Raw genomic sequence first — 26,829 nt, 5'->3', positions numbered from 1 at the left:
TCCCCTCCCCTTCCCCCTTCCCCTCCCCTTCCCCCTTCCTCTTCCCCTCCCCTTCCCCTTTTCTTTCTTTCTTTCTTTCTTTCTTTCTTTCTTTCTCTTTCTCTTTCTCTTTTCCTTTTCCCTTTCCTTTCCTTCTTTCATGTCAAGTGCTTTCACTTGTAAGAGATCAGTAAGAGATCTTCAGTAGGAAGAACATGTCAAATAAAGTAGACCTACTCCCACCCCAAGCCTGCCTTTGTCAGTATTTTCAGGGCAGCCCTGTCTCTTGAGGGAGCTGGTTGCACACTGCACAGTCTGTGCTACCTTATGGGGCAGCCACAAAGATTACTCTTTTGTAACTGACAACGAGCTTTAACGCATGTCTCTTCGAAGCCTTTTTAAGAGGGGCCGCAGCAGCCACTTACAAATGGGTCTGGGCTGGACGCTAGTGCTGAGGGCGAGCCGTGTATGAAGCTAGTCACCTTTGCTGATTTAAGTCACTAAGGAAATGAGCATCTACACCACGGTGAGATTCCACTCATGCCCACTGGAGTGGCTAGAATCAAAAAGCCCACAGTAACGAGTGTTAGCAACACAGCAGGGAAATTGGAGCCCTCCTGCGTGATGGTGGAAGTATAAAATGGTGCGGGATCTTTGGACAAGTTTGGCAGTTTTTCAAAATGTTAAACAAAGTTACTCTATGTTTATGGCAATGGCTGCACTTCAGTCCTAGCATATACGTAAGAGGACTGAAAATATGTACCCACACAAAACCTGGTACACGAGCGGTCATAACAACATTGTTCATAATGGCCAAAAAGGGGAAACAACCCAGATGTCCATCAACTGAAAAATGGGGAAGTAAAATATAATATATCCCTGCAATGGACCGTCATTTGGCAATAAAAAGGGAATAAAGTACTAGCACATGCTAAAACTTACCGATGAACCTCAAAAACATTATGCCCAGTGAAAGAAATCATTCAAAAGACCACATATTATATGAGTCCATTTATATGAAACGTCCAGTTTGGGTAAAGCTGTAGACAGAAAGTAGATTAGTGATTGCCAAACACTAGGGTGTGAGCACAGGTTAGGGAGAAATGGGGAGTGGCCGCAACAGGCATGGGGTTTTCTTTGGGTGGGGGGATTTCCTAAAATCGGGTGGTGGTGATGGGGGTACAGCATTGACTTGTACACTTTAAATGGCCGAGTTCTACCATATGTGATTTTATCTCAATAAACTATTACATATTTGACAGAAAATGTTAGACTATCATTTCAAAAGTTCATTTAAACAACACTTCGTAAGCTCTTACTCTGCACCATTTGACCCTTTCACGGTTCTCAAAGTGCCCTAATGACAGCCGTGGTCAAGGAGAGGAGGGGAGAGAGAAGGGTGGTGCTATTTGCAAATATGGATCACTTCTAGTTTTAGGATCATCTGAGGAAACCTCTAAAAATAGGCTTTTTAATGGAGCTATGTTTGTTTTCTTCCTAAAGTATTTACTAAACATGAATAAAAGGGAAAGAAATATGAAGCTACTTACTGGGAGGTCAGGGATTCATGCCTTCACATCAGATACGAATTGAAGGCTACAGAAAGCCTGAGTTGTGAATTATAAAAAGTTCCCAGTATATTCTTTTTCATAAGTTTGTGACAGTTGCCTTCATCTTCCTAGAACAGTGTTTTCTCAGTAGAGCTCAGTAGATGCTTTTTTAAATGAAATGTATGGCTGAATGATGTCCAAGACTTTAAGGAATTTAATAATAAAGGTGGTCCCTCAGGTGTCTCATTTGGACTTCATATGAAGGACTCTTTGGGATGAGAAAAAGGACAAACAAATTGGGCAATGAGGGGGTGATAAAGTAGGTGTTTTTACCTTTCATATAACGTAGAAGAGTCCTATAAAAGAGAAATGAAATTGGCTAAGGTTTTTTTTTTCAAGTGATTTATAGTTTACTAATTTAAATTCTGCTTCATAGTATTAGATTCTCTCTAATGTGCTTTCTTTCATGATTTCTTCTACTTATATAGACTGTCTTGAAAGTTTGACTTTGAGGGCCATCTTCATTGTAAGTATTTTCACTCTCAAACCCATTTCTCATTTTGGTACAGATATGGAAAAATCCCACTTTACTCGAGATCCATCACAGCTGAAAGGCATCCTTATTCGAGCATCATTGAAGAAAAGCACAATGGGATTTGGTTTTACCATTATTGGTGGAGATAGGCCTGATGAGTTCCTACAAGTGAAAAATGTGCTGAAAGATGGTCCTGCAGCTCAGGATGGGAAAATTGCACCAGGTAGCAAATTTTTCAGAATTATTTGAAGAGTAATGATACTGTCAACAAAAACTATAGTGAAAAGGTTTTGTTTATACATACATTTATAAAACTTACATATAATAAATATATTTTGCATATGTTCTAACTACATGTGTATACTACATATATATAGTTGAGAGAGAGAGAAAACTAAATTATACAACAGGGTAGGAAGATTCCTGTATGAAAATAGTTTATCCTTTAAGTGCGTAGTAATTTTGAGAGAGGGCCATTTTTTACAAGTAAGTGCAAACTTGGAAAAAACATATGAAATGTATTAATTTTTTGGAGTAATTTGTATCACCTTGAGACAGCTCTTTGTGCTAAGATAAAGATTTGTTAATCATCTCAGAAAACTGGTTGTTTTTCTTTGATGATGTAGGGTACTTTTGGAACTATTTAATATTTACCTGTAATCTTTGGGGAAAATGATCCATTGTGATGTTTATAGTGATTATCAAACAAATGATGTCCCACAAATTTTCCCAAGTTTTGTTTTGTTTTGTTTTGTTTTTGCTTCCTCAGTCTTATTGGTTGTTAGTAAAATTAAACTCCCATGTTAAGAATTACGGACATGAAATTACCGTTTTTACAGGGCTGTGTAAATTTGTCTTTTGTATAGTTTTCCCCAAGTCTTTACTTGGTAATTGTCAGATATTTTTATATGGCTGGCAGTTTTTATGGCTGAGGGGGTTAGAGGAAGTTCAAGACCAGTTACAATTGTGGGGGAGGTGTAAGCACCTTTTTCCAGAAAGATTTTACTGTGTCACTGAGGTTGTTTCTTGTGCCGTTTTGCTGGACTTTTCTGATATTTCATATACCATGCAAGTGAGTCCCCTGTTTGGACAGTTCAGTTGTCATAGGACTTTTGATGGCATATATCAACTTATTTTCAATTAGGATATGACATCTCTCATATTCTGCTTTCCCATTTAAGTGACAGAGACTTAAAACAAGAAAACTTAAAATAATCAAAAGTTATATTTATAAGGAAAATTATTTTCGCTCTTGATTTATGAGAGTAACAAACTCTAGAGATTAAAGTTAACAGTAAAAATTTTTAAGCTTTCAGTCTTGACTTCTGTAATATTTTGTCCACAAAACATTTTGTAGCTCTTGTGTATGCTGTTTCATAATATAGATGCAGATATGTCTAAAACTGATGTCTAATTTGCATAGCAATACAATACTTCCTGTGAACATTCTGGAAACTTTTACCAGGGGAGGAACGTCAGAACTTTGTTTCTTATTAGTCTAATTATTTCTGTGTCTTCATAGATTATGAAACAAGTTTCTGCACACTCACATTTGTTTTTAAATACCATTCGTGTTGATGTTTCAAAGCCTACGTGCAATCAGGACAAATTAAAGCATCTTTACTTGGCAAATAACCTTTTAAATCATCACATTCAAATAAAAACAGCAAATGGATGAGACATTAGAGGGCAGATTTTAAAAGTTAAGGCTACATTAAAAAAAACCTCCCTGCTGATGAATGTCAAGTAGCAATGATTCTGGAACAAAGTGGTCGGAGTAATGTATATCAGGAAAGCAAAACCGAATTTTAGAAGAATTAGTTTAGCTGACTTTTCGGTGTCTTAAATAATACGTTCTTCACTTGTGTTGAGTTTTCTTGTCGCATGTTTCTCCTTTTGAAGTCTGAGTACAATAAATTGAAAATCTCTATGAAAAGAAGGGATGCTAAAGGCAAAGTGATTCATAACTTTACATTATTCTCCTCTTCAGGCCTACATTATTCAAACTAGGAAGAATTTGTAAGCACCTTGTAATTAATGGCCTCTTAAAATGAAGAAATAAGGTGGTATTTAAAGATCGCCTGTTTGTACGAGTAGCTGATGGAATTATTTCCTCCTCTTCCACGTGCTGAATATCTACTCCATGCCTAGCTTTGTGTGACTGCTTAGGTATGACTCAGAGGATATACTAACAGTGACAGTGTGAATCTACAGTTATTTTCCAAATGATTCCCTTGAGCTTGAGGTCATAACTCTGCTGCAGAGATAATTAAGGTTTTATACATTTGTATTCTTTTTAGAGAAGAACCACAGAAGGGAGAATGACGTACGTGTCTGTGTTCAAAATCTGTCTTTTCAGCAGTTAATGAATAGCAAGAGGGTTCCAGAATTCAGATTTAGATGATAAATTGATTATTGTTCCTCCTCCAACAGAAAATTAACTTACTTTGGTGGCTTTAATGTTTTGAACACGATTGTGTCTTCGCAGGTGATGTTATTGTAGACATCAATGGCAACTGTGTCCTTGGTCACACCCATGCAGATGTTGTCCAGATGTTTCAATTGGTACCTGTCAATCAGTATGTAAACCTCACTTTATGTCGTGGGTATCCACTCCCTGACGACAATGAAGATCCTGTTGTGGACATTGTTGCTGCTACGCCTGTCATCAATGGACAGTCATTAACCAAGGGAGAGACTTGTGTGAATACTCAGGATTTTAAGTCAGGAGCAGTGGTTCTGGACCAGAATGGAAAACCGGGACACGCCTTGATCAGTGACCGTCTCAATGGACCATCAGACCCGAGCGAGCAGAGAGCATCGATGGCATCATCAGGCAGCTCCCAGCCTGAACTAGTGACTATCCCTCTGATTAAGGGCCCTAAAGGCTTTGGGTTTGCAATTGCTGACAGCCCAACAGGACAGAAGGTCAAAATGATATTGGATAGTCAGTGGTGTCAAGGCCTACAGAAGGGGGATATAATTAAGGAAATTTACCATCAAAATGTGCAGAATTTAACACATCTCCAAGTGGTAGAGGTGCTAAAGCAGTTTCCAGTAGGTGCAGATGTACCATTGCTTATCTTGAGAGGAGGTGAGTAAAAGCACAAGGAAAACGCTTCATTGTTCATGCATTTATATCTGTTAATCGTCCTTCCTTCCAGGGCAGAATCCCTCTTTTCCCAGCCGACTTAACTGGTAATTAGTGTGCATCTTCCTTAAGGTTCCGTCTGCCTGCTTCCGTAAGCAGTATCTTCAGCAGTTTTTCCAGTTATTAGTGGTTTCATTTGTGTCCGTGATGGATTTTCTTCCCTCCGTATTCTCTTTAAAATCTGATTTACGGCTTTCGTGATGAGAGAGAGTCGCAGCATTATGCTGCTTCAAATGAAACGTGTCCTCTTCATTGCATCTTCTCTGTTGATGACAGTAATAGAAATAGATGCTTTCAACCAGTGGTACTTCATCTGGACCTCTGTAATGTACCGAAGATGTTTTCAAAGAGCTAGCGTCTCTGTGAATACGCAAAATGTTGGATGGTGTATTAATCTGTTCTGTAAGAGCAATCATGATAGCTGGTGCTCATAAGGCTTTTATCTTAAGCTTTAGTATCTGTCCGTAAATGTTAATTAAATCCCACAGTACTCATGTGAGAGAAATATAATTTTTATTTTCCAAGGTCATCAGCTGACTTGAACTGCTCGCAGACATAAATCCAGTTCCGAGGACTAATCATAAAGTTGGATTTTGATGGGCTTTCGTAAATCCATACCTATGAACGACTAGTATTTGAAAGAATAAAATTTAGCCCTTCGCACTTCTCTCTCTGGCTTTTAGTTTTCATTTTTGAGGCAAATGAGCAGTTGAACTTCATTGGGATGTTTTTCACTGTTCTCATTTCTTTGAACTATTTTTGTTTCTTCTCTGGGTGATACTGTAGAATGTGCTCAGAGCTGGGGGAAGATTCCCCCTGTGAGTGCTGGAGAGTTATCCAGGGTTCCAACAAATACAACAAAGAGACCAGGGTTTGGTGTCAGATAGGACTGATGTCAATTTCCTCCCTTGCTACGTGTTGGTTCTGTGCTATAAGGAAGTAATATAATTTATTTGAGTCTTTGTTTACCTGATCTATAGTAACATTTATGCCTAGGATTGTCAGAAAAATGAAATGAGATAATATATGTACAATGCCTGGCACATAGAGGGCGTTGGCCATAGAATTTACTAGCCCACTAAAAGTTGAAGCTAGTTTTATCATAGACATGAGCAGTACTTGTGATCTGGGAATGCTTCTTCTGTTTTTAAAATTTGGCTCATTTTTTTTAAGGTCCTCCTTCACCAACTAAAACTGCCAAGATGGTGAGTATACAGTGGTCCTCAAATCCTTCTTCCCAACACAGCAAAAGAGATGCCACGTTCCCCTCCGTTAAGAGCAGCCCTCCGTGGTGGTGATTATCGACTGGGAGAAGTGAGGAGGCATTCTGCCCTGGGCTTGTATCAGAAGCTCTGGGGAAGCGTGTGAGTTAGAGAGGAGGTGTGCTTTCCCGGGGAAGTATTTCTATTGAAGGAAAACTCGAGGCCCACACTCCCAACAGCCCTGTCCTCTAAATGGTGAAACGTGAACACAATGAAGTGCCTACTTAGGGGTCCTTCTGTTCTCTTTGCGTCTCAGAGGAGCAAGAGTAAGGAGGGGCTGAATGTTAGGGCAGAGAATAAAAACTGTTGCTTCTTCCCTGATGCCCAAAGAGAAGTGGGAGGTTCATGTCATTTCACGGGGACCATAAATACCCACGTTGAGAGAACCTTCTTACAATGGACTAAACAAGACTTTCTAGAGTAATTGGGGCCTCGGTGCCCAATCTGCCTGTTATCAAAGTGAAAGGCTGTCAGACTTGAAATAGCATTTTCTTTGGCGTTCTTCTGAATAACTGAGTAGCCTATTTAAGGACCTGTATCGCAAATAAGACCTAAAAAAGGGCACGGCAAACAGTGCCAGGAAAGAAAATGTGCTAGGTGCAGACATGTAGCTGCCAGAATACGCACAATTATATGGGTGTGGATATAAAGACAATTACGTATTAAAACCTAATTTAGTTCTGGTTTGCTTGATTGGGAGCCTGTCATCTCCTAATGAAAGATGGTCTTCCATAACCAGAAAGCACAGGCTTAAAGGAAGGACCATCAGATAGAAAATGCATTAATGCTAGTCCACCGGATAGGACCCTCTACAAATTTGCTGTTTCATGGATCAAAAGGACAGAAACATTCTGCATTTTTATAGACTGTACCACTTAACAGCCAGTGTGAACAGAAATGCTTTCTGCCTATTTAGTTAAAATTGCACTGTGTTCTCCTAGGATTCTCTGGTTCCCCTAGTCATTGTTTTTAACTTCTGTGCTGCCAGTCTGTTTCATAATAGACGCCAAGAGCAGCCAGGGTGACCCCAAAGCTTTCTAACTGATGACCTTGTGCCTGCTCTGACAGAATCCTGGGACGTGTGGGGGAGGGGGGAGGAGGCCGCCCTCCTCTTCTTGCCGTCCGACCGGGTCTGGATCAGTGAAGGGTGCCCCCGGGAACAACACTCGTAGCGACTGTCCTCATATCACTCCCTCATAAGCTGCCCCCGGTGCTCCATCCTCCTCAGCATTATTTTTTCGCAAACATCTATAATCTCCCCCCTGCCCCTCTCTCCCCCCCGCCCCCCGCAAGCGATTATTCAGAATAACCAGCTGTTCTCAAACCCATATTTATTTTCTTCGGCTGTGTATTGGATCTCATCTTTAAAATTTTATTGAATCCTTTTGCCTGGCTGTTATTCTGGGAAAGTTTTGTCAGATTGGAAAAAACAGGAAAACATGCTCCCGTTTTCCCTTGCTGGATTGCCTGGCGTGGTGCATTTCTCCTTCACGTATTTGAATCGGCCACGCAGGGGATTCGTAGTGTCCTCTTTGTACCGAGTTAGAGTTAACACTTCCTATTCCATTTTCTCAGAAAGCATGGTATCTCAGACATCTTCACGGGGAATTAAATGGAGGGAGTGGGGGCGGTGGGGCCGATCCAGACCTTCACGAAGGTCCTCCCTCCCGCCCAGCAGTGCTGCGTTGTGTCCCTGTGTCCATTTTCTCGAAGTCAGCTTGTGTCTTGGTGGTGGAGAAAAGGGCAAGGTCATGTAAACGTAGGACTAATGCAGGCCCTTCCGTTGACATCATTATAAACTTTTTCTAAGTTAAGTAAAATATGTTTTAACCAAGCACACATGGCTATGCAGGTGAATTCTGACAAGACTGCAAATATGCTGTGGCTTTGACCCTGCCACCTGCTCACCTATAATCAGTTGACATACCCGGGTCACACAATAGTTTGATGAACTAATCAACCATCTGGTTTTAAACACATACTAAGTAAGGCCCTTTTCCATTTCAGAAAACAGATAAAAAGGAAAATTCAGGAAGTTTGGAGGCCATAAATGAGCCCATTCCCCAGCCTATGCCTTTTCCACCCAGCATTATCAGGTCAGGATCCCCGAAATTGGATCCTTCTGAGGTCTACCTGAAATCTAAGACTTTATATGAAGATAAACGTAAGTAGTTGTGGAATATTTCAGGAGAGCATGCGACAAAATAAATTTGAATTTTCTAAAAAACTGGGACCTTCCCAAACCATATTGAAAAGTTATTCCTTCATCCCCATGTTCATATGACTCTGGGTTTCTTCCATTTGTATTCAACACTCATTCACTCACTTTTTTCCAAAACCAGGGATTAAGTGCCTACGATCTACCTAACACACAGTCGGTGATGGGAATACAGAGATAAACAGGGTCCATAGGCTGTGCAACCAAAAATGATAATTAAACCTACATGGAAAATAAATAAGTACAAACCAGCCTCACACAGATCTGAAGAAGGAAACAATCAATTTTACCACTGTGGGTAGTAGGAAGTGTCAGATACTGCTTCAGATAGGAGGTTAAGCCTGAAACAAGTCTTCAAAGACGGAGAGGTGTTCATGAGGCAGATGAAAAGGGAAAGGAAGCAGGAGCAACCTTTGCACATTGACCTTGCATGGCCTGGGTCCTGCCAGTGGCCCGGTTTGGCTGGGTGCAGCTGACACGGGAGAGCAGAGGGGAGCAGGAACAGGTTGGGGAGGACGGAGTCGACCATTCCAAGGGAGCTGGAGTCCATCACAGAAACGATAGAGAGCCACGGAATAGTTTCACTGCCGGGATGATCATCGTGGACTTGTGTTTCAAAGAGATGTTCCTGGCAGGAGTATGAGGGGTGGTGAATCAGAGCGTGTGCAGCCTATGGAGGAAACCAGGGTAGACGAGGTCAGAGGAATCCAGCTGAGAGGGGTGCGCAGAGAGAGTGCATAAGGCAGAAGTTCATTTTTGTGCTGATTTACTTAAAATGATAAATCGTTTCCAAAGTAAAATTGCAGATTAAGTAGGTTTAATTTTTTTAATTTGTTTTTAAGAAGCAGATCTAAATCTACCTTAGAAATGATGTACACAGGTGGAAATATCGTATATAATTGACTTCATAATAATTTAACCAACTGTAAGTCTTTATCCTGAATAGGCCCAGGCCGTATTTAGAAAGATGAAAACCAGATGTAAGCACAGCACAGCAAAGCAATAATTTAAATTAGTATAACTATGGAGGATCCTTTTCTTCTGACTTCCCATTCATAGCCTTATACATTCTTAGTATTAATATGAACTCCTCAGTCCCTTTGGGCCTTCCATATAAAGTAACTGAGTTGGGCTCAAGAGTTTTATCTCTAAAGTTCTGTAATTCTGATAGAAACTATTTCTCAAAAGAGACTGCTTCTAAGGAACATTATCAAGATTTACCCCATGCAGTATCTCTGTTTTTATATAGTTCCCCGACATATTTCTAGAAAACACTTCTTACTTTGTGAATAACACGAATATTTTCTTGACAATCAAATTATTTTAGTCATGAAGTAGATTTCCCTGACTTAATATTCTGGTGAATGGGACCTACCCTTTGGGGGCAGAATAGCGTGAGTTAAGAGCCTGGACCCTAGAAATCAAGCTAAGTCGAGATCTCAGCTGTGCCATTTATTTGCTGACACTAGGCCACGTACCTAGGCCTCAGTTTTCCCAGCCAGAAAATGGGGCTGATAATAGGTATTAGCAGTCATTTTCTTTTAAAATAATATCATTTTGCACCATTAGGCTAAGTGAATATGGGATGCTTTTCTGAAACAACGGTATTAGTTCAGGAGTAGAATTAAGGCATTTTATGGGCTCTCTTTTCCTAGGATTTGCCCAGATGTTAATGTACATAATTTGCACCTCTCAAACATCAAACTTAAATTGGATGATGCTGAATTTAATATCATAACATTGATTTGGAAGGCATTAGGGCTTAATGGCAGAGTAAAGCTGAGTACATGGAAGGTAGGGGTAAATGTTCCCGAGCTATCTCGATGCACAGTTTTCTTTAGAGCTGGAAAAAAATACTTACGATTGATTTTTTTTTTTTTTTTTTTTTGCAATAGTGGTATGCTCTTGTGTAAGTTTTCACATACCAGAAAGTTCTGAGGTTACAGTTTATTGAACTCTAGCATAATATCCTACTACATAAGTGCATTGTTTTATTTTAACCTTTTTAAAATAAATGCAAGTATTTCATTTTCTTTATTTTTATATTTTCTGGTTTTCCTTAGCACCAAACACCAAAGACTTGGATGTTTTTCTTCGGAAGCAGGAGTCGGGGTTTGGCTTCCGGGTACTGGGAGGCGAGGGGCCGGACCAGTCTGTAAGTTCAGATATTTTGGAATTTGGCCGTTCCTATGAATCTTTAAGTAGCTGTTCGGAAGAGTATAGTGTTTGCTTTATTTGACTTTTTTAGATAAGATTTTGGTTTTCTCTAACCGTGTCATTAACGTGAGGAGGAACTGCATTTTTCTTAGTGTCATGGTTTCTCAGGGACCTTGGTGTGGCTGAGGCAAGAACTGAATATGTCAGCTGGAAATTGGGCAGTAATTAATTTCTGTATTCCACTATGTGCTGCAGTTCATTATTTTCAATTTTTATTTCCCCCTGCCTCTGTTAAACAAAATTTAAGACCTTTGCCTTCTCTCAGAAACCTATAATCTAGCATCCTGTTTGCCACAATCAGTCTGTCCTTTGAATGAATGCTCTGTAAACAGTTGGCCTGAGGCTGCGTACATCATATCACCTGCCCTCATTAGTGGGTTGACATTTTCAAGCTCAGTACCTTGCATACCATTCCATCCGCTCTACGTATAAAACTAGGGAAAAATAAAATAAGTCGTGTTTCTGTCCAGAAAGCAGAAGGGTTATGTTTATAAAGCCTTTAAAACCTAGAACTTTATTTTTTTTTTATTTTTTATTTTTTAACGTTTATTTATTTTTGAGACAGAGAGAGACAGAGCATGAATGGGGGAGGGTCAGAGAGAGGGAGACACAGAATCTGAAACAGGCTCCGGGCTCTGAGCTGTCAGCACAGGGGCCCGATGCGGGGCTCCAACTCACGGACCGCGAGATCATGACCTGAGCCGAAGTCGGCGCTCAACCGACTGAGCCACCCAGGCGCCCCAAAACCTAGAACTTTAGACACGATTCTCACCTAAAGTTTAGAGAACAAATGTAATGGGTTCTGTTTTTTTAAGTTTGGCCCTTAGTTTGAATGACAAAGAAGTAATGTGCTTTGTGGAGTTTGAGAACAGATTTATGTTTTTTCTGTATAATGTAAGAAAGACATTCTTACTGTGCTTGGAAGTTAGGTGAGGAACAATAATCTTTTAAAATGACATGCTTCTTTCCATTTCTGGATAGAACATTTGATTTATATATTATAAATGTGTCCTAATTAGTCATATTGGTTATAGTTAATCACCAGAGACAAAGCTTAAGGCAGGTCAACCTATATAGGGCAGATATACCTTGATTGTTCTTGGTGGAAGATGTGATTTGATTTTAATGGTTCCTATTTTGTTAATACCCATAGAGTTGATTAAGATATTTTAAGAATTTGTCTCAAACAACTTGGGACAAATCTTTTTCTTAAATGTCAGGTGTTAACAGCTCTGAAACTAGCCTAATAATTCAGGATTTTAATTGCCGGCAAGCAAAATGAGCCAAATCTGTTTACCTAGATGTAAGTAGACCTCAGACCTCTCTGTTCCCTAAGATATTTACTGCTTTGAGACTTAGGAATAAGAAATGTTTCTCTGCTGTATATACTGAATTTGTATTGATCACCATATGTGATGGGGATATCTTAAGAATGATCCCAGTTGCTGTGAACAGCGTGTAGAACATCTTAGCTGATGGCATTCAATATCCTTTTTTACTTTTTAGGAGCTACTCTGCACGAGTGCATTTTCTGAGTTTAATGTATTTGTTTTGTATTGATGGAACTGATAGTGGTACTTTTTAAGTTATTAAACAGCTTTGCATTTTCTATCTTGTTTTTATTCAACCCCAAAGATCGAGAAGAGATCATGTAGTGTGGTTATCTGAAGTGCCATTTTGTAGAATGGTCACTTTCTAAGATAACCCCCTTCTATAAATGTTCATAGTTGAACTGCAAAAATATGTTGGTTTGCATAGTACTGAGTCAGGAAGTCCTTAACATAGCTATTGAGGATCATAGTAGCTCTTAGTTGACTGTAGAGACCAACCTACACTTTGTTATCTTATCAGATATACATTGGGGCCATCATTCCTCTGGGCGCAGCTGAGAAAGATGGCCGGCTCCGTGCAGCTGATGAACTGATGTGCATCGATGGGATTCCTGTTAAAGGGAAGTCACACAAACAAGTCTTAGACCTCATGACGACGGCTGCTCGAAATGGCCACGTGCTATTAACCGTCAGAAGAAAGATCTTCTATGGTGGTATGTGAACCTGTTCCTGCTCTGATAGGTTCAAAAAGAAACAAAGAGACTTAGCCCATTTTCTATGATGTAGTTTTGCAGGTTCCTTTATTAGGTTTAATACTGTCTGAGATAATCCATTTAGTATGATCCAGGGCCTCATTGTGGAAGGCCATGTAAGGTCAAAAGAATCCAGAAAGACTATTATCAAAAAACAAATAAATTTTGGGCCTCCGTATTGAGATTATGTTAATGTGTTGGCAGATTTTGCCAACGTGGTATTGTAGATGGGAGCACCGGGTTAAATCTGTTCTCTTAGATACAGTGTTTTAGTCATACCAAGATACCCCATTAGCTGAATGTCAAAAGATTTTGGATCCTGATGAATTCCTAAATATTCAGAGGATAGAATGCTTCTACTTGAGAAGTTATAATATAATGTAATTTAACATTAAAAAACATTTATTGAGTTGCTTACTATATCTCAGACCTATGGATTCTTTTAATTAGTCTTTATAACACTGTGATGTAAATACTGTCATTATTCAGTTTTAGAATTACCCACAGAAAGGTTGGGAGACACATAGCTGGTGAACAGTAGGGCCAGGATTAAGACAGGAGTTTAATTATAGAGCCTGGGGTCTAAACCATGATACGAGGCTCTAAGTGCATTTTTCTCATCAATAGCTTTGTGAATATCACATCGGAATTTTGAGAAGTGAATTCTTGCCACTTTTTAAAATTTTAAAAAGACTACCCGGTAGCATAAGAATGTAAGCCTCGTAGAGGTAGGGTTATTTATCCATTTAGTTAACTGCTGTATCCCCAGCACATAAAAGAGTGCCTTCCCGGCAGAGTAGACATCAGTGAATGATTGTTGACCTGATGAATATTTGCTTTACTCTTAAAAAATGAGGCACTGTGTTTTTGATTGCAACATCCAAGGTAAAGGCCTGTTTTCATAAACATCGGACATTTAGAGAGGCACACAGGTTTTCATGCAGTGTTGCAGTGATGCTGGAGTCAGAACATAACCACGTGTAGTAAAAAATGTGATGTTGTACGAGAGGTTGGCTCTGTCCTGGGAAGTCTCATGAAGACGTTTTATAGTGGTTTGATATTACTGGAGGCGTTTAGCTAATTCATTGTAACCATACATTATGCAACAAAAACAAAAACAAACCAAAAGCCCCTTTATGTTTCATTAATGATTGGACGTTCGTGGCACTTTGCTGAAATTCTAAAACGTCATCTCTGAATCATGTAGATTTTGAGGCAGAAGAGCCCTTATAAATGGATATTCCTTAATGGCAGTGTCTCGTGGTGATGGTTAATGATGGTTTGTATCAAATTATGGCACAAAATTTGCCCTTTCTTTATTTTTATTTTTTTTAATTTTTTTTTTAACGTTTATTTACTTTTGAGACAGAGAGAGACAGAGCATGAACGGGGGAGGGTCAGAGAGAGGGAGACACAGAATCCGAAACAGGCTCCAGGCTCTGATCTGTCAGCACAGAGCCCGATGCGGGGCTCGAACTCACGGACCGTGAGATCATGACCTGAGCCAAAGTCGGCCGCTTAACCGACTGAGCCACCCAGGCGCCCCTGCCCTTTTTTTAATCAGGACTAAGTTATGTCATTCTTTCTTGATTCTGATGACGTAATTGGGTAGGAGACAAAGGTATACGTTAACTCTCCATTTGCTGGGGATTCGTATGACCTGTTCTCTGCCTAGGAGAATTGGCTGTTCATGTGGACAGCCTGTTATCTGCTGGATGGGGGAGGAGTAGGGCTGCTGATGGTTAGCGCATCTGATCTCATCCATCAGGAAACTGAAGTTGAAGACACATTGCATAAGACAAATCCTATGTTGACAGCTCACTTCTCAGCTGATAACGGGGGGCACCTCTGCCCTGATGCACTGGCCTCCCCAACATCACAAGTGGTAGTCACAGCACGAAGTCATATTTACAGTTGATTTTATTTAAAAAAAAAAATTTTTTTTAACGTTTATTTATTTTTGAGACACAGAATAAACGGGGGAGGGTCAGAGAGAGAGGGAGACACAGAATCTGAAACAGGCTCCAGGCTCTGAGCGGTGAGCACAGAGCCCGACACAGGGCTCCAACTCACAGACCGCGAGATCATGACCTGAGCTGAAGTCGGACACTTAACTGACTGAGCCACCCAGGCGCCCCTACAGTTGATTTTAAAAGGAAGTTTACTGTGTCAGTTTTCATTACCAACTTTTGTTAAAATTACTGGTCAAAATCTTGCTGGAATGAAAACAGTTTCAAGAAGAATTGGTTTACCAGGAACTTTGATGAAAGCTTTGAAAAGCTTCCTTTGCAATGAGAAAACATATAATTCTTCCGGGTACACACTTTAAAAGTGTTTAAGATGTCAGACAGACTCAATCTGAGTCTCATCTAAGATGGCCAGAGCTCACATGGGGAGGTTGCTTTTCTATCCTAGATGTTATTTGAAACCACATTTTCCTGTGAGAATCCTAGCACAAAAACACTTAAGTTAACAAAAATTATGATGTTCTAGAAATACTTGGTCATGTTTATTATAGAGAAACAACCTGAGGATGACAGCTCTCAAGCCTTCCTTTCGACCCAGAATGGCTCTCCCCGCCTGAACCGAGCAGAGGTCCCAGCCAGGCCTGCTCCGCAGGAGGCCTACGATGTAGTCTTGCACCGAAAAGAAAATGAAGGATTTGGCTTCGTCATCCTCACCTCCAAAAACAAACCCCCTCCAGGAGGTAAGGGCTGCTATCTCCGATTGTGCCTCCCTGCAATTGCAGTGTTCTGAGTCTCCCTGTGGGCTTTGTGAAACTAATTAGGAATCATGTATGAATTGCCTGAGAGACTTACCTTTTTAAGAATGATGAATATTTTATTTTCAACACCGGCTAGTCCGAACCAAACTTCCAGGCTGCAGGTTAATCTGTCATCTCAGATTCCATAAAATAAGTCTTAGCAGCACACTTTGCGCCAAGATTATATTGTGGCGGTATATTAGGGGCGTGCCCTAGTAGATTCAGTGAAAGGACAATACTAAGTCTTTTAAAATAAGGAGGCGTAGGGTTTTTTTAAATTGGGAGAAACTGTGTTTGCAGAAGTGAATTAAATGCTAGAAGCAGTTGAGAAGAAGCAAAATAGATTAATAGAAGAATCTTGACCCAAATATGTCTTAAATGGTCCTTTTGTATTATTTAATAACAATGGCCATATTCCAACTATAAAGGAACCTTCTGGAGTGACAAGAGGCATGCTTATCTTTTATATATGCTTCACTGAAAAGTAAAAATTTTGTCAGAACTTTAAAAATTAATCTAAATATCCTGAACCCAGTTTAACAGAATATTGTCATCTGGGAAGGGTGCATGTATATACTAATTCCTTCAACAAAGGAGGAATTACCTCTAATATGTTCAGGGTTGTTAAGATTCAGCATATTAAATGTTGTTTCTAAGAAATAATCATCTTTAAATACAATTAGAAGATCCAAATGAATATAAGATGAGAACCAGACACTTGAGATTTTTTTCTATCAGACTTGTCTGGGTAACTATTTTTCCAAGTCAAATGATAAAAAAATCTTTGAGCACAGGAAAATGTGCTCCTCTCTCTGCCAGTGGATTTGAGTATATCTTGAGTAGTGAGATCCTCTTAGACTAGACGGCCACTAAAATCGTTGAAAAAGAAGGAAACCCTTTCAGCAGTGTTGTGGGCCAAACCAATTTGCAAAAATCTTGCTAAAATTAATGCAAGTGTGTAAAGGAAGAAGATTCTGTGGCATGGATGAGTTATTACTATAGTATCAGGTCACTGCTCACTGATACTAGTTTCTATTTTCCAAAAGCAGTTGCCATGGTAACACTCGGAACTGTCACTGATGCTCTGAGGATGATTATGTGGCCTGTGTTAGAAAAATGAAAGAAAGCAGGTTTGGGGGGATTTTATGTTGTATCACTGGAAACCAGTATTTCCCAAACCAAATAACCGTTTCAGAGAACCATATTCTTATTCTAATGCCATACAATAATCCCACGCATTCAGATGAACAAAAATAGTGCAAGATTACTGCTCGGTGTCATAGCTGCTAACTGCTTTTTCTACCGAACATACTCCTTTTCTAGGACTGCAGAAATTAGGGGAAGGGGAGGAGGCTAGTGTGCACCATGAAACAAAGCGATACAGAAGAAATCAGTAAAATAGGTTGCATTCCTTAAATATGTTTACCATTTTTATTTAGTTTGTATTTAAAATTTATATTGCATTTTAATGTACATTAAGTAATTCTTTTTATTTGTGTGTATCTGTTTACATTTAAATTTTTCAAACATTTTTACACCTATTCATTGTAGTTGTCTCTTACTATCTTGATGGTTTTGTGTCTCACAGAGGGAGATATCTGTGTAAGATAGGGTCGGTAAGTGTTGGGCTCTGTAATCAGGCAAACTTGGATTCAGATTCCGCTGTGTCTTTTAATAGCTGTCTGATCTTGGGCAAATTACTTACCCTCCAAGAGCTCCAATTTCCTCTGTTACGATGAGGATGACGGTAACACTTCTCATCTCGTGGGGGTTTGAGGATCAAAGGAGGTAATGCGTGCGAGGCCCTTAGCCCGGACCTTCAAGAAATGTTAGCTGCTGTTGCTTGTTGTAGCTTCTGCTGCTGTTGTCACTGTCGTGTTATTCATAAAGTTGTTAGTCTACTGTCTCTTGATTTTTTTTTTTAAGAAATTTTAAAAAGTTTATCAATACTTGAGTAATGAGATGGGAAAGAAAGCCCAATTAAAATGTAAGATTGAGGCAGCAGCTCATGTAGGAAATGAGTGTTTGCAGCTCATTAATTATCAACCTGAATGGTGAATTAGGCTTCGGGTGTCCATGAACTTTATGTAAAGTACTTGAGATGTTCAGTCATTGGCACAAAACCCGAATTGGTAATTTCATTGAACTGCTAGTTAATAATCTCACAGAATGCTGAGCCCTGCAAGCATTCTTCCTGGACTCCCATTCATCTCTTATAGATGGAAGGGAAGCCTGGGGGGAGGCTTGGGTGAGGAGCTTTCACTCACAAAGACTGAGCAGTGGCTGCAGACTGCATCACAGAGAAAAAGGTGTGTTGAGACCAGAGTTAGCACAGGTGAAAAGGCAGGAAACCTGTCAGAACGGATCATTCTTTATGGACCTTGTCTTGGTATAGATTGGTATTCTGTTCAGGAAAGATTATTTCTTCCTTCTGATTAAATGTGTTTTCTGGTGACATTTATCACAAGTAGAGTTCCCGGTAGCATTTCTGACACCAGTTATGAAATTCTGAGATTCTCTGCCGATGACTTTTTCGAAGATCAGAGATCTGGGTCTGGCACCCTTGCTGCCCTGGACCCAGCTTGTGTAAATGCTAAATGAATGGAGCACCGAGAAAAGACATCTATTTAAGATGAAAAGGGACTTGGCTAGTTTCTGCTTCGCCAGTAGTTCACAGGTTTTAGTGTTTGTCTTTCTTATCGTATACTTTTCAGTTCCGGTCGCAAAGGATTCTTTGAGAGGGGACATTTCCAGCTACTGTCCTTTCTTTTCCTGAAAGGAGTGTTTTAAGAGCACCCAAGTGATCTCCACAGCTGGACAAGGCAGTTCGGGAGTCAGATTTAGGCCAAAGATGAATGAAGATGATTAAATTGGTCTTATGGCAAATGCCTATGGACTTTGTATACCAACAAAAGCAGGGCAGGACTCAAGATGTGTACTCTGCGGGGTTACCTTGAAAATTTCCCAGTCCATTCAGAGAGTGTTCAGAAGTGACCTATCAGTCTCTTTGCTATTTTTAACTGTTTTGATAGTACTGCTGTAAATGCCAAGACTAGAACAATCCGACCAATCTTACCTTCCCTCATCCAGATAACTAACCCTTCAGGAAATTCTGTACCAAGATTTTTCAATTCCCTTTGAGCACACTGCTCACATGGTGAGAAAGGAGTCACTGAGACTTCAGAGATTCATTCTGTTGGATGTTTTGCCAAGGGCCGAATGATTTTCTTCTCGGGGCATCTAGAATGAACAGTGTGTACAAGTAGGTCTTTTCTAAGAAGGAGGATAACTAAGGTATTGAGTTAGAAGGTCACCACAGGGCCACTGTCTGGTTCACTGGGCATTTCTGAAGTGCCACCTGTGTTCTCAGTGAATCGCTCACACGGCCTGGCACAGGATGTGGGCACAGGACGTGGCCCACACTGCCCTGGCACTTTTCTAGTTACTTTGTTTTAAGGCAAATGGTGCAAGTGCTTGATAATAATTCAGAGCTGAAAGGCGGTTGCTTCCAACATTGCCTTCCTCTGTTTTGGGATAAAATCTCTCCCTGTGTATAATCCTAGAAGAGCTGAGGAGTGAATGGCACTGCCCGTGGGGACAGAAATCATGGCTAAGAATAACTTCTAGTTCAAATGAACGGCTCTTAAAATGTCCCTGACATACACCTACCCATGACTCAAATACTGGTGAGGAGCCCATTTTACTATGGAAATGAAACATACTCAGAGTGCCATTTTAAATATTAATTCTCCTTCTTCATAATAGTCCGTAGTCAGCAGGAGGCAAATGGCCAACAGATTTACTGACCCCAGTGAGGAAATTCTCAAGGAACATGGAAGGAACATCTGTTTCTTAATACAAATGCTTCTTATTAAGAGGGGCGAAAGATATTTTGACAAGATTTCCTGAACGTCTGAGAACTTGTTTTAAGCCCTAATAACAGCAAAGTGTCTTAATCATCTAGGAAAGCCTTCAGCATCATGAACTGATAGAACTGCACGGCATGTCTTTGCAAATGTCTTAGACTCTGCTTTGTACACTGAGGGTAGGATTTTATCCATGAACCAAATAATCTTAATGTTAAACATTTCATGTTATGATTCCCCTCAGCTTTTCTAATTAAAAAAAAAAATCTAAAGGTATAAACAAAAGAAACTAATTTTGCTATAGAACTAGGTAGGATTCGTTTTAACAGGCAGTCATTTCACTGTGCCTGGATTTCTGAGCAGTAACTTCGGAGTCCTAAACTTGAATTTGAACTGCATTTATTCCCACGGTTCCCTGTGGGAGTAAATGCCCCTTCCACAGAATCAAAGATGGTCTCACCGTGGCCATTTCTGAGATGGCCTGAATGTGGCCAACACGAAGCAAGGAACGTCAGATTCACGAGATAGTATCAGTGAGGTCAGTAGCCTTTACACAGGATTATCAGGATGGCAATATGAAAATTGGAGAAAGGCTTATGGTAAGTGGAAAATAGCCCAGAGGTCTATACACTCGGACCGCAGCTATGTAAGAGTATCTGTGAGTGTGCACCAGAGGTGGAAGCTGATATGGAAGTAATTGCGGGTGCATAGGATGATCATGTGATACCTTTTTGCTCTACTTTTAAAGAATGTTGTTGGTTTTTGAGTTTTTTTTAACGTTTCTTTATTTTTGAGAGAGAGAGAGAGAGAGAGAGAGAGCACGAGTGGAGGAGGGGCAGAGAGAGAGGGAGACACAGAATCTGAAACAGACTCCAGGCTCTGAGCCGTCAGCATAGAGCCAGATGTGGGGCTTGAACCCACAGACCGTGAGATCATGACCTGAGCCGAAGTCGGGTGCTTCACCGACCGAGCCACCCAGGCACCCCTTAAAGAATGTTTTTGATGTTACTATGTTGACTTTTTAAATGATGGTGATAAATCCAACACTAAACTAATTGAAAAACCTGGGCATTTTTTCCCATAGTAATTCCTCATAAAATTGGCCGAGTCATAGAAGGAAGTCCAGCCGATCGCTGTGGAAAACTGAAAATTGGAGATCACATCTCTGCGGTGAATGGGCAGTCCATTGTTGAACTGTCCCATGATAGCATCGTTCAGCTGATCAAAGATGCTGGTGTCACCGTCACACTAACGGTCATTGCTGAGGAGGGTAAGGAACCGGTAAATTTGCTTCCGGCAAACTCTCTGAGCAGCACAGAGCCTGCTGAAGGCAGTGGCTTCTTTGAGCATTGCCAGACTCACTGCAGTGATAGAACCATTTATATACCCCGGAGTCTCCTATTTTGCCTCTTCCATTTAATGAATTTAAAAGACAGTTTATTAAAAAGTTGTCAGTAGCTCAGGAAAAATAACCCAGCTAGCTAGTGAGCGGTGGCCGTCTATTTGTGTGCCGGAGAAGCAAGCACCCAGAAGTGAAAGAGATCGGGAATACTTTTCAGATCTCATTTTCTTAAAATGATGTCTTAAGTTTCTGCTTGCTTGAGCGAGAGGAAATCCTCTAAAGATTCAAAGAAAGTCGCTGTTGCTATCAAGCCTTTCATGTGAGGTCCGTGCCGCAGAGTGCCTGTCCTCGGGGCCGGGCTTTGTTCTGGGCAGCTGCCGTCTAAATGGGAAGCGGACTACGTCGGAACAGCCAGTAAATAGGGCAGAAAATGCATTCAGTGTCTTGCCTCCCTTTAAAGCTGCCTTCTGGTCATTAAGAGTTCCTAATTAGGAACCAGTTTGAATAGCACCAGTTCATGGGCTCTGTTTATGAATTACAAGGTAACACAGTTACATAACGCACATCTCATTTTTCCTGAGTTTGCAAAACTAATGAGGAGAAGCCCAAAGTCGCAGAATTAGGAAGGGTTAGTCTTTTACGTTAAAATCCCTCGTAGTGTAATGTGTATTCATGCCCTGCTGTCCCCCATGATCCTCTAATGTAGTCAGTCTTGGGGTCTGTCTTGTCATTCTTGATTCTTCCGTTCTCTCTTCCTGCTGCCCCCTCTCTCCTACGTTCGTTCGTAGTGGAGGCAGTACTCGAATCTCCTCCTGCCCCAGATCCCAGAGGGGCCTTTCCACGTGGACGTGAGCTCTCCAAGCTGCTCTCAGAAGCCTTTTCTAGTCCTCGGACCCCGCGACATCCCTTCCCCTGCCCATTTCCCTTTTCTGTAGTGTTCCACGCTCTGCCCAGCCTCTGTCCCAGACTCTGCTGCTCCTTTCCCCTAAAAACCTCTTCTGCGGAAGCCCGAGTGCTTCCCTGGTCTCTGCACAGAAAGTGTTTTATGATTTTGCTCCCAGCTTGCCTTTTCAATTTACCCCCCCAGTGTTCTTTCCAGATCCGCTCTTGAGCGAGGCCTCTTTGGCCTCTGTGCATGTGGGCTTCCTTCCGTGAATCCCACGGCACTCCGTATCCCTGCAGTTCGTTGAGCGTCGTTCCCTGTGACTGTCTCCCTGTGGAAATGCTCTGCTCTTTGAAGACAAAACATCGTCAGTTGACTATGATACTTAGTAGGCGCTCAGTAAATGTTTTTTGAGTGAAGAAACGAGTTAAATGGATGAGTGAACAGATGATTCAGTGAATGAACAAATGAACAGAGTAAAAGTCAGGAGATTTTCCGTTCTTTGCCAGGATCTAGCAGAGGCAGTATAAACCCAATAGAAGAAGTAAGGCCTTTGACAGACAGACTGACACCTATTAGGCAGTTGTATGACCTTAAACAAGCCACTTAACATTTCTACCCTGCAGTTTTGTTCTTCTTTTTTTAATCTATAGAATGGGATGATAATATCTATTTCAGGATCATTGTGAAAATCTGAGGTGAAAATGTACCTAGTCTGCGTAAGTACCCTAAGGTGCTCATCTAATGGTAACTGTGCCATTTCACCCCATCTTTGCCTGACTGACCCCCACATCCAGGTCTCTGCTCAGACCTTCCCACCTAAGTAATAATTTAGTAAGCACTTAATGATGTGGTAGGTGTTACCCTAAATACTTTACGTCTGTTAACTCATTCAATACACTAATCCTAGGTAGGCACGATTATTTTCCAGTTCCATGGCTGAGGAAACTGAGCCCCTGAGCACTTGGATCATTTGCCCACGGTCACAACACCAGTGACAGAAGCAGTGTTTGAGTCAGTAGACCGGCCCCAGCTCTGTGCTGTCAGCCGCTGTGCCTTCCCTACCACAGGATCCAAAATAACCCTGCCCTGCCCGCCCCAGGCCCCTCACCTCTCGCCCTGCTCCCTCTGCTTTGCCACACTTTTCTCTGAGATTATTTAACCCGTGGTCTATTTGTTCATTGTCCTCTCCCCCACCAGAATGTAAAGTCATAAATTCCCAAAGCTAGAGATTTTGTCATATTCAGTGCTGAGCCCCAAGGGCCTAAAACGATGTTAGGCATGTCATAAGTGCTCAATAAAAATTTTTTTGAAGGCCTTTTGTTACTTAATGTGATTTTGGTCAGATTTCTTTATCTCTGTGCATGTGGGCTTCGCTCTGGTATCTTTACTGCGATCTCGAGAGCCCGCTTTTTAGCCTTAAATGTGTTCTGTGACCCACAAAGAAAAGCAGGCCTCGGTGTCACAAGGAAATTACATTTAGGCTTGTTTGGAGAACAACGTGTGTAGTACGCCTCTATCAGCACACATGGTATGCAGCAGTGAGAGAAGCACCTAGAAGTAATGGAGCTCGCGGTACTGCGGTCACTGTTTCTCTAACCGTCTGTAAAAAGGACCAGTGACTTTTCTCTAAGGCCAACACAGAAGGCATTGGTGTGAAATACATACAAATTAAATGAAAAATAAAAACAGAAACAGGGCGCCTGGGTGGCTCAGTCGGTTGAGTGTCCGACTTTGGCTCAGGTCAAGATCTTATAGTTTGTGGGTTTGAGCCCCGCGTTGGGCTCTGTGCTGACAGCTCAGAGCCTGGAGCCTGCTTCAGATTCTGTGTGTCTCTCTCTCTGCCTCTGCCCCGCTCCACGCTCTGTCTCTCTCAAAAATAAATAAACATTAAAAAAAAATTTTTAATAAAAAATAATTTTAAAAAAACAGACATAAAATTATTCCGTCCAGTCACTATAACATTTTCTAAATGCTGACTCTCAGTGTCTATCGGCATCTTATTGCGACTGACCCAGGAACCACACATTGATGAGCCTTGAAATAGATGACTTGGGAACAGACCGCTTCTTTCTCTTAGTTTAATTTTTTTTTGTTTTCCAAAATTACCCTTGACTGTTGATAGTGTTTCCTTAGAGAGGTTATCCACAATTGCTCATTTTTCTTAAAAATTAACTTTGACACTGGTCCAAATGCTTGGGGACGTACCCAAGATTTTCTATATAATGCTGATCAGTGTTTAGGAAAAATAGAAAGGAAAAAATAGAAAGGACACTCCTTAACAGCGTATACTTTAAAGTCTATTTCATATGTCAGCAACGCCTGTTAAAGACAATCACGTTTGACAGGTAAAATCACATTTCAGTGGTTACACCTTATTTTATTGTATACTCAAGTTTTATTAAACTATGGAAGTATTCAAAATCTCTTATTTTTCTAAGGAAAAAAAATAGAAACTGTCTCTTCTGTCCATAAAAATCCCATCCATGGAGTTTGTTAGTCTTCCAAGTTTCTCGTTGTGTTCAGTATAAGATCTGTCAACTGCACCAAAGAGTCAAATGAGTATTTATAGCCTTAAAGCTGTTTTCAGAGATCACACGTTCGGATCAGCACCTACAGCTACATTACTTCCTCTCTGATACCACTCCCCTGCTGTCCCCTACTGTCCCCTACTGTCCATAAGCCATTCACTGTTAATAGATAAGACAGTTACCAAAAAAGACAGTTCCTTCCATTCTTTTTGTCCCCTCTTACCAGATACCATTTGATGTTTAAGCTTATTTTGCCAGGGAAATGGTTACCTAAGTTCCCAAGCCATGTGTCATGTCTGGTATGACACGCCCCAGCATATGCGTAGCTCAAGAGTCCTGCTCTAGCCCACAGTTCCACCACCTCGGCCCCTACCGTGCTGACTTTTGCTCAAGGACAGGACGTAAACACCTTGTACCTGGCTGTCCTTGCTCATTTTAAAGAAATCTTTAAGTTGTGTTATTCCTCAACATTGATTTCTACTTCTGTGTCACGTCTTGTCTGTTCCATTTTTTTTTTTTTTATTTTATTTCTTTTTTTAACGTTTATTTATTTTTGAGACAGGGAGAGACAGAGCATGAACTGGGGAGGGTCAGAGAGAGGGAGACACAGAATCTGAAACAGGCTCCAGGCTCTGCACTGTCAGCACAGAGCCCGACGCGGGGCTCGAACCCACGGACCGCGAGATCATGACCTGAGCCGAAGTCGGCCGCTTAACCAACTGAGCCACCCGGGCGCCCCTGTCTGTTCCATTTTTAAGAGTGACCCAAGTTACCAAAGGCTACCGAGGACTCTGTTAGGATGGCCCTGGTAGTGTCACCACAAATACTTGGTTTTGTTTCCCATTTAGTTATCTGTTTGGTCCCATGCGTCTCCATTTTCCATGTCATTTCTCTCCCTACTCCCACTGGCCAACCATTCCATTGTGTTGTATGTGCCTCATTTTATTTTTACAATACATATCTGTGTGTGTGTGTGTTGGCATTCATTCATTCATTCATTTTAAAGAGAGTGTGCAAGTGGGGGAGGGGCAGAGAGAGAGAGAATATCTTAAGCAGGCTCCATACTCAGCACAGAGCCCAACGCAGGGCTTGACCCTGGAATCATGACCTGATCCAAAATCAAGAGTCGAATACTTAACCAACTGAGCCACCCAGGTGCCCCGGCATTTATTTTTCACTCACATAGATAGCATCATGTTACAGATTTTATGTTGGTTTTCTTCTCCAAATTCTCAAAAAATTCTCACTTTATTGTTCCAGGATCCAATCCAGATCCTGTGGCATTTAGTTGCCATATCTTTTTTCCTGAGTGACGTAGTATCTCATTATAGTTTTGATTTTTGTTTCCCTGATGCCTAACGATGTTGAGCATCTTCTCGTGTGCTCTTGGTCATTCATATATCTTTCTTGGAGAAGTGTCTCTTCAAATCTCTTCCTCAGTTTTGAATTGTCTTCTTTGTTGTTGAATTATAAGACTTCTTTATATATTCTGATATTAGATCCTTAACAGATAGATGCTTGCAAGTCTTTTCTCCCATTTTGCAGGTTGTCTTTCCACTTTCTTCATACCATCCTTTGATGCCCAGAAGTTCAATGTTGATGATGTCTAAATTATCTATGTTTGGTCTGGTTGCTTATGCTTCTGGTATCACAGCACCGTGTGATTTTAAGATTTATCCATGTTGCTGGATGAACATAATCCATTGTTTTTAACTACCTGACCATTTTCCATAATGTATATTTACCACATATCACCTGTCCCCTCCCTCACAGACAACCACTTTGTCTCCAGTCCTCATTATCACAAACTCTCTGGATACACCCGCATATACGTACCTAATACATGCCTAATGTGACCAGGTACTGACCGACTGTCCTCCATAATTGTTGCACCTTCACCCCCACCAGCAGGCCATGGAAGCTTCCTACACCTTTATGTGTCCGCCAGTGCCTGGCGTGAGCCTGCTTTCAAACCAGCCGCAGTGTGGGAAGTGTCCTCTCATTCGTGTTTAATTTGCATTTCTTTCATTACCCATTAATTTAAGCATCTCTTCAAATGCTTGTTTTGGGGCTTTTTTTTCTTGTTGTGAGTTGCCTCTTCATATCTGTTACTCATTTTTCTTTTTTTTTAATGTTTATTTATTTTGAGAGAGAGAGAGAGAGAGAGAGAGAGTGCAAGCAGGGGAGGGGCAGAGAGAGAGAAAGAGAGAGAGAGAGAATCCCAAGCAGGCTCCATGCCGTCAGTGCAGAACCCAACGAAGGGCTCGTTCTCATGAACCATGAGATCATGACTGGAGCCGAAATCAAGGGTCGGATGCGTAACCGACTGAGCCACCCAGCTGCCCCTCCTTTACTCATTTTTCTTGTGGGATTTCAGTCTTTTTCTTATTGATATTTAGAGATTCCTTGGGATAGGTATTAGTCCAATTTAGTTTAAAAAAATTTTTT

At 40.9% G+C, this 26,829-nt stretch overlaps 1 protein-coding gene across 2 annotated transcripts in view; it reads left to right on the top strand.

Annotated features, from left to right (window-relative positions):
• Positions 1–26,829, top strand: part of MAGI3 (membrane associated guanylate kinase, WW and PDZ domain containing 3) — a 243,769-nt gene that overhangs the window by 202,232 nt on the left and 14,708 nt on the right. For both annotated transcript variants that reach the window (XM_049618389.1, XM_049618390.1), the window contains exons 9-16: positions 2,099–2,287; positions 4,553–5,158; positions 6,389–6,420; positions 8,485–8,641; positions 10,759–10,850; positions 12,764–12,956; positions 15,514–15,702; positions 20,710–20,895. In XM_049618389.1, coding sequence (XP_049474346.1) covers positions 2,099–2,287; positions 4,553–5,158; positions 6,389–6,420; positions 8,485–8,641; positions 10,759–10,850; positions 12,764–12,956; positions 15,514–15,702; positions 20,710–20,895 — 1,644 coding nt within the window. The remainder of the gene's footprint in view (positions 1–2,098; positions 2,288–4,552; positions 5,159–6,388; positions 6,421–8,484; positions 8,642–10,758; positions 10,851–12,763; positions 12,957–15,513; positions 15,703–20,709; positions 20,896–26,829) is intronic.

This window comes from Panthera uncia (assembly GCF_023721935.1).
Source record: "Panthera uncia isolate 11264 chromosome C1 unlocalized genomic scaffold, Puncia_PCG_1.0 HiC_scaffold_4, whole genome shotgun sequence".
NCBI lineage: Eukaryota > Metazoa > Chordata > Mammalia > Carnivora > Felidae > Panthera > Panthera uncia.
The sequence above is the reverse complement of the archived record's forward strand: the minus strand, read 5'-3'. Positions and strand labels throughout refer to the sequence as shown.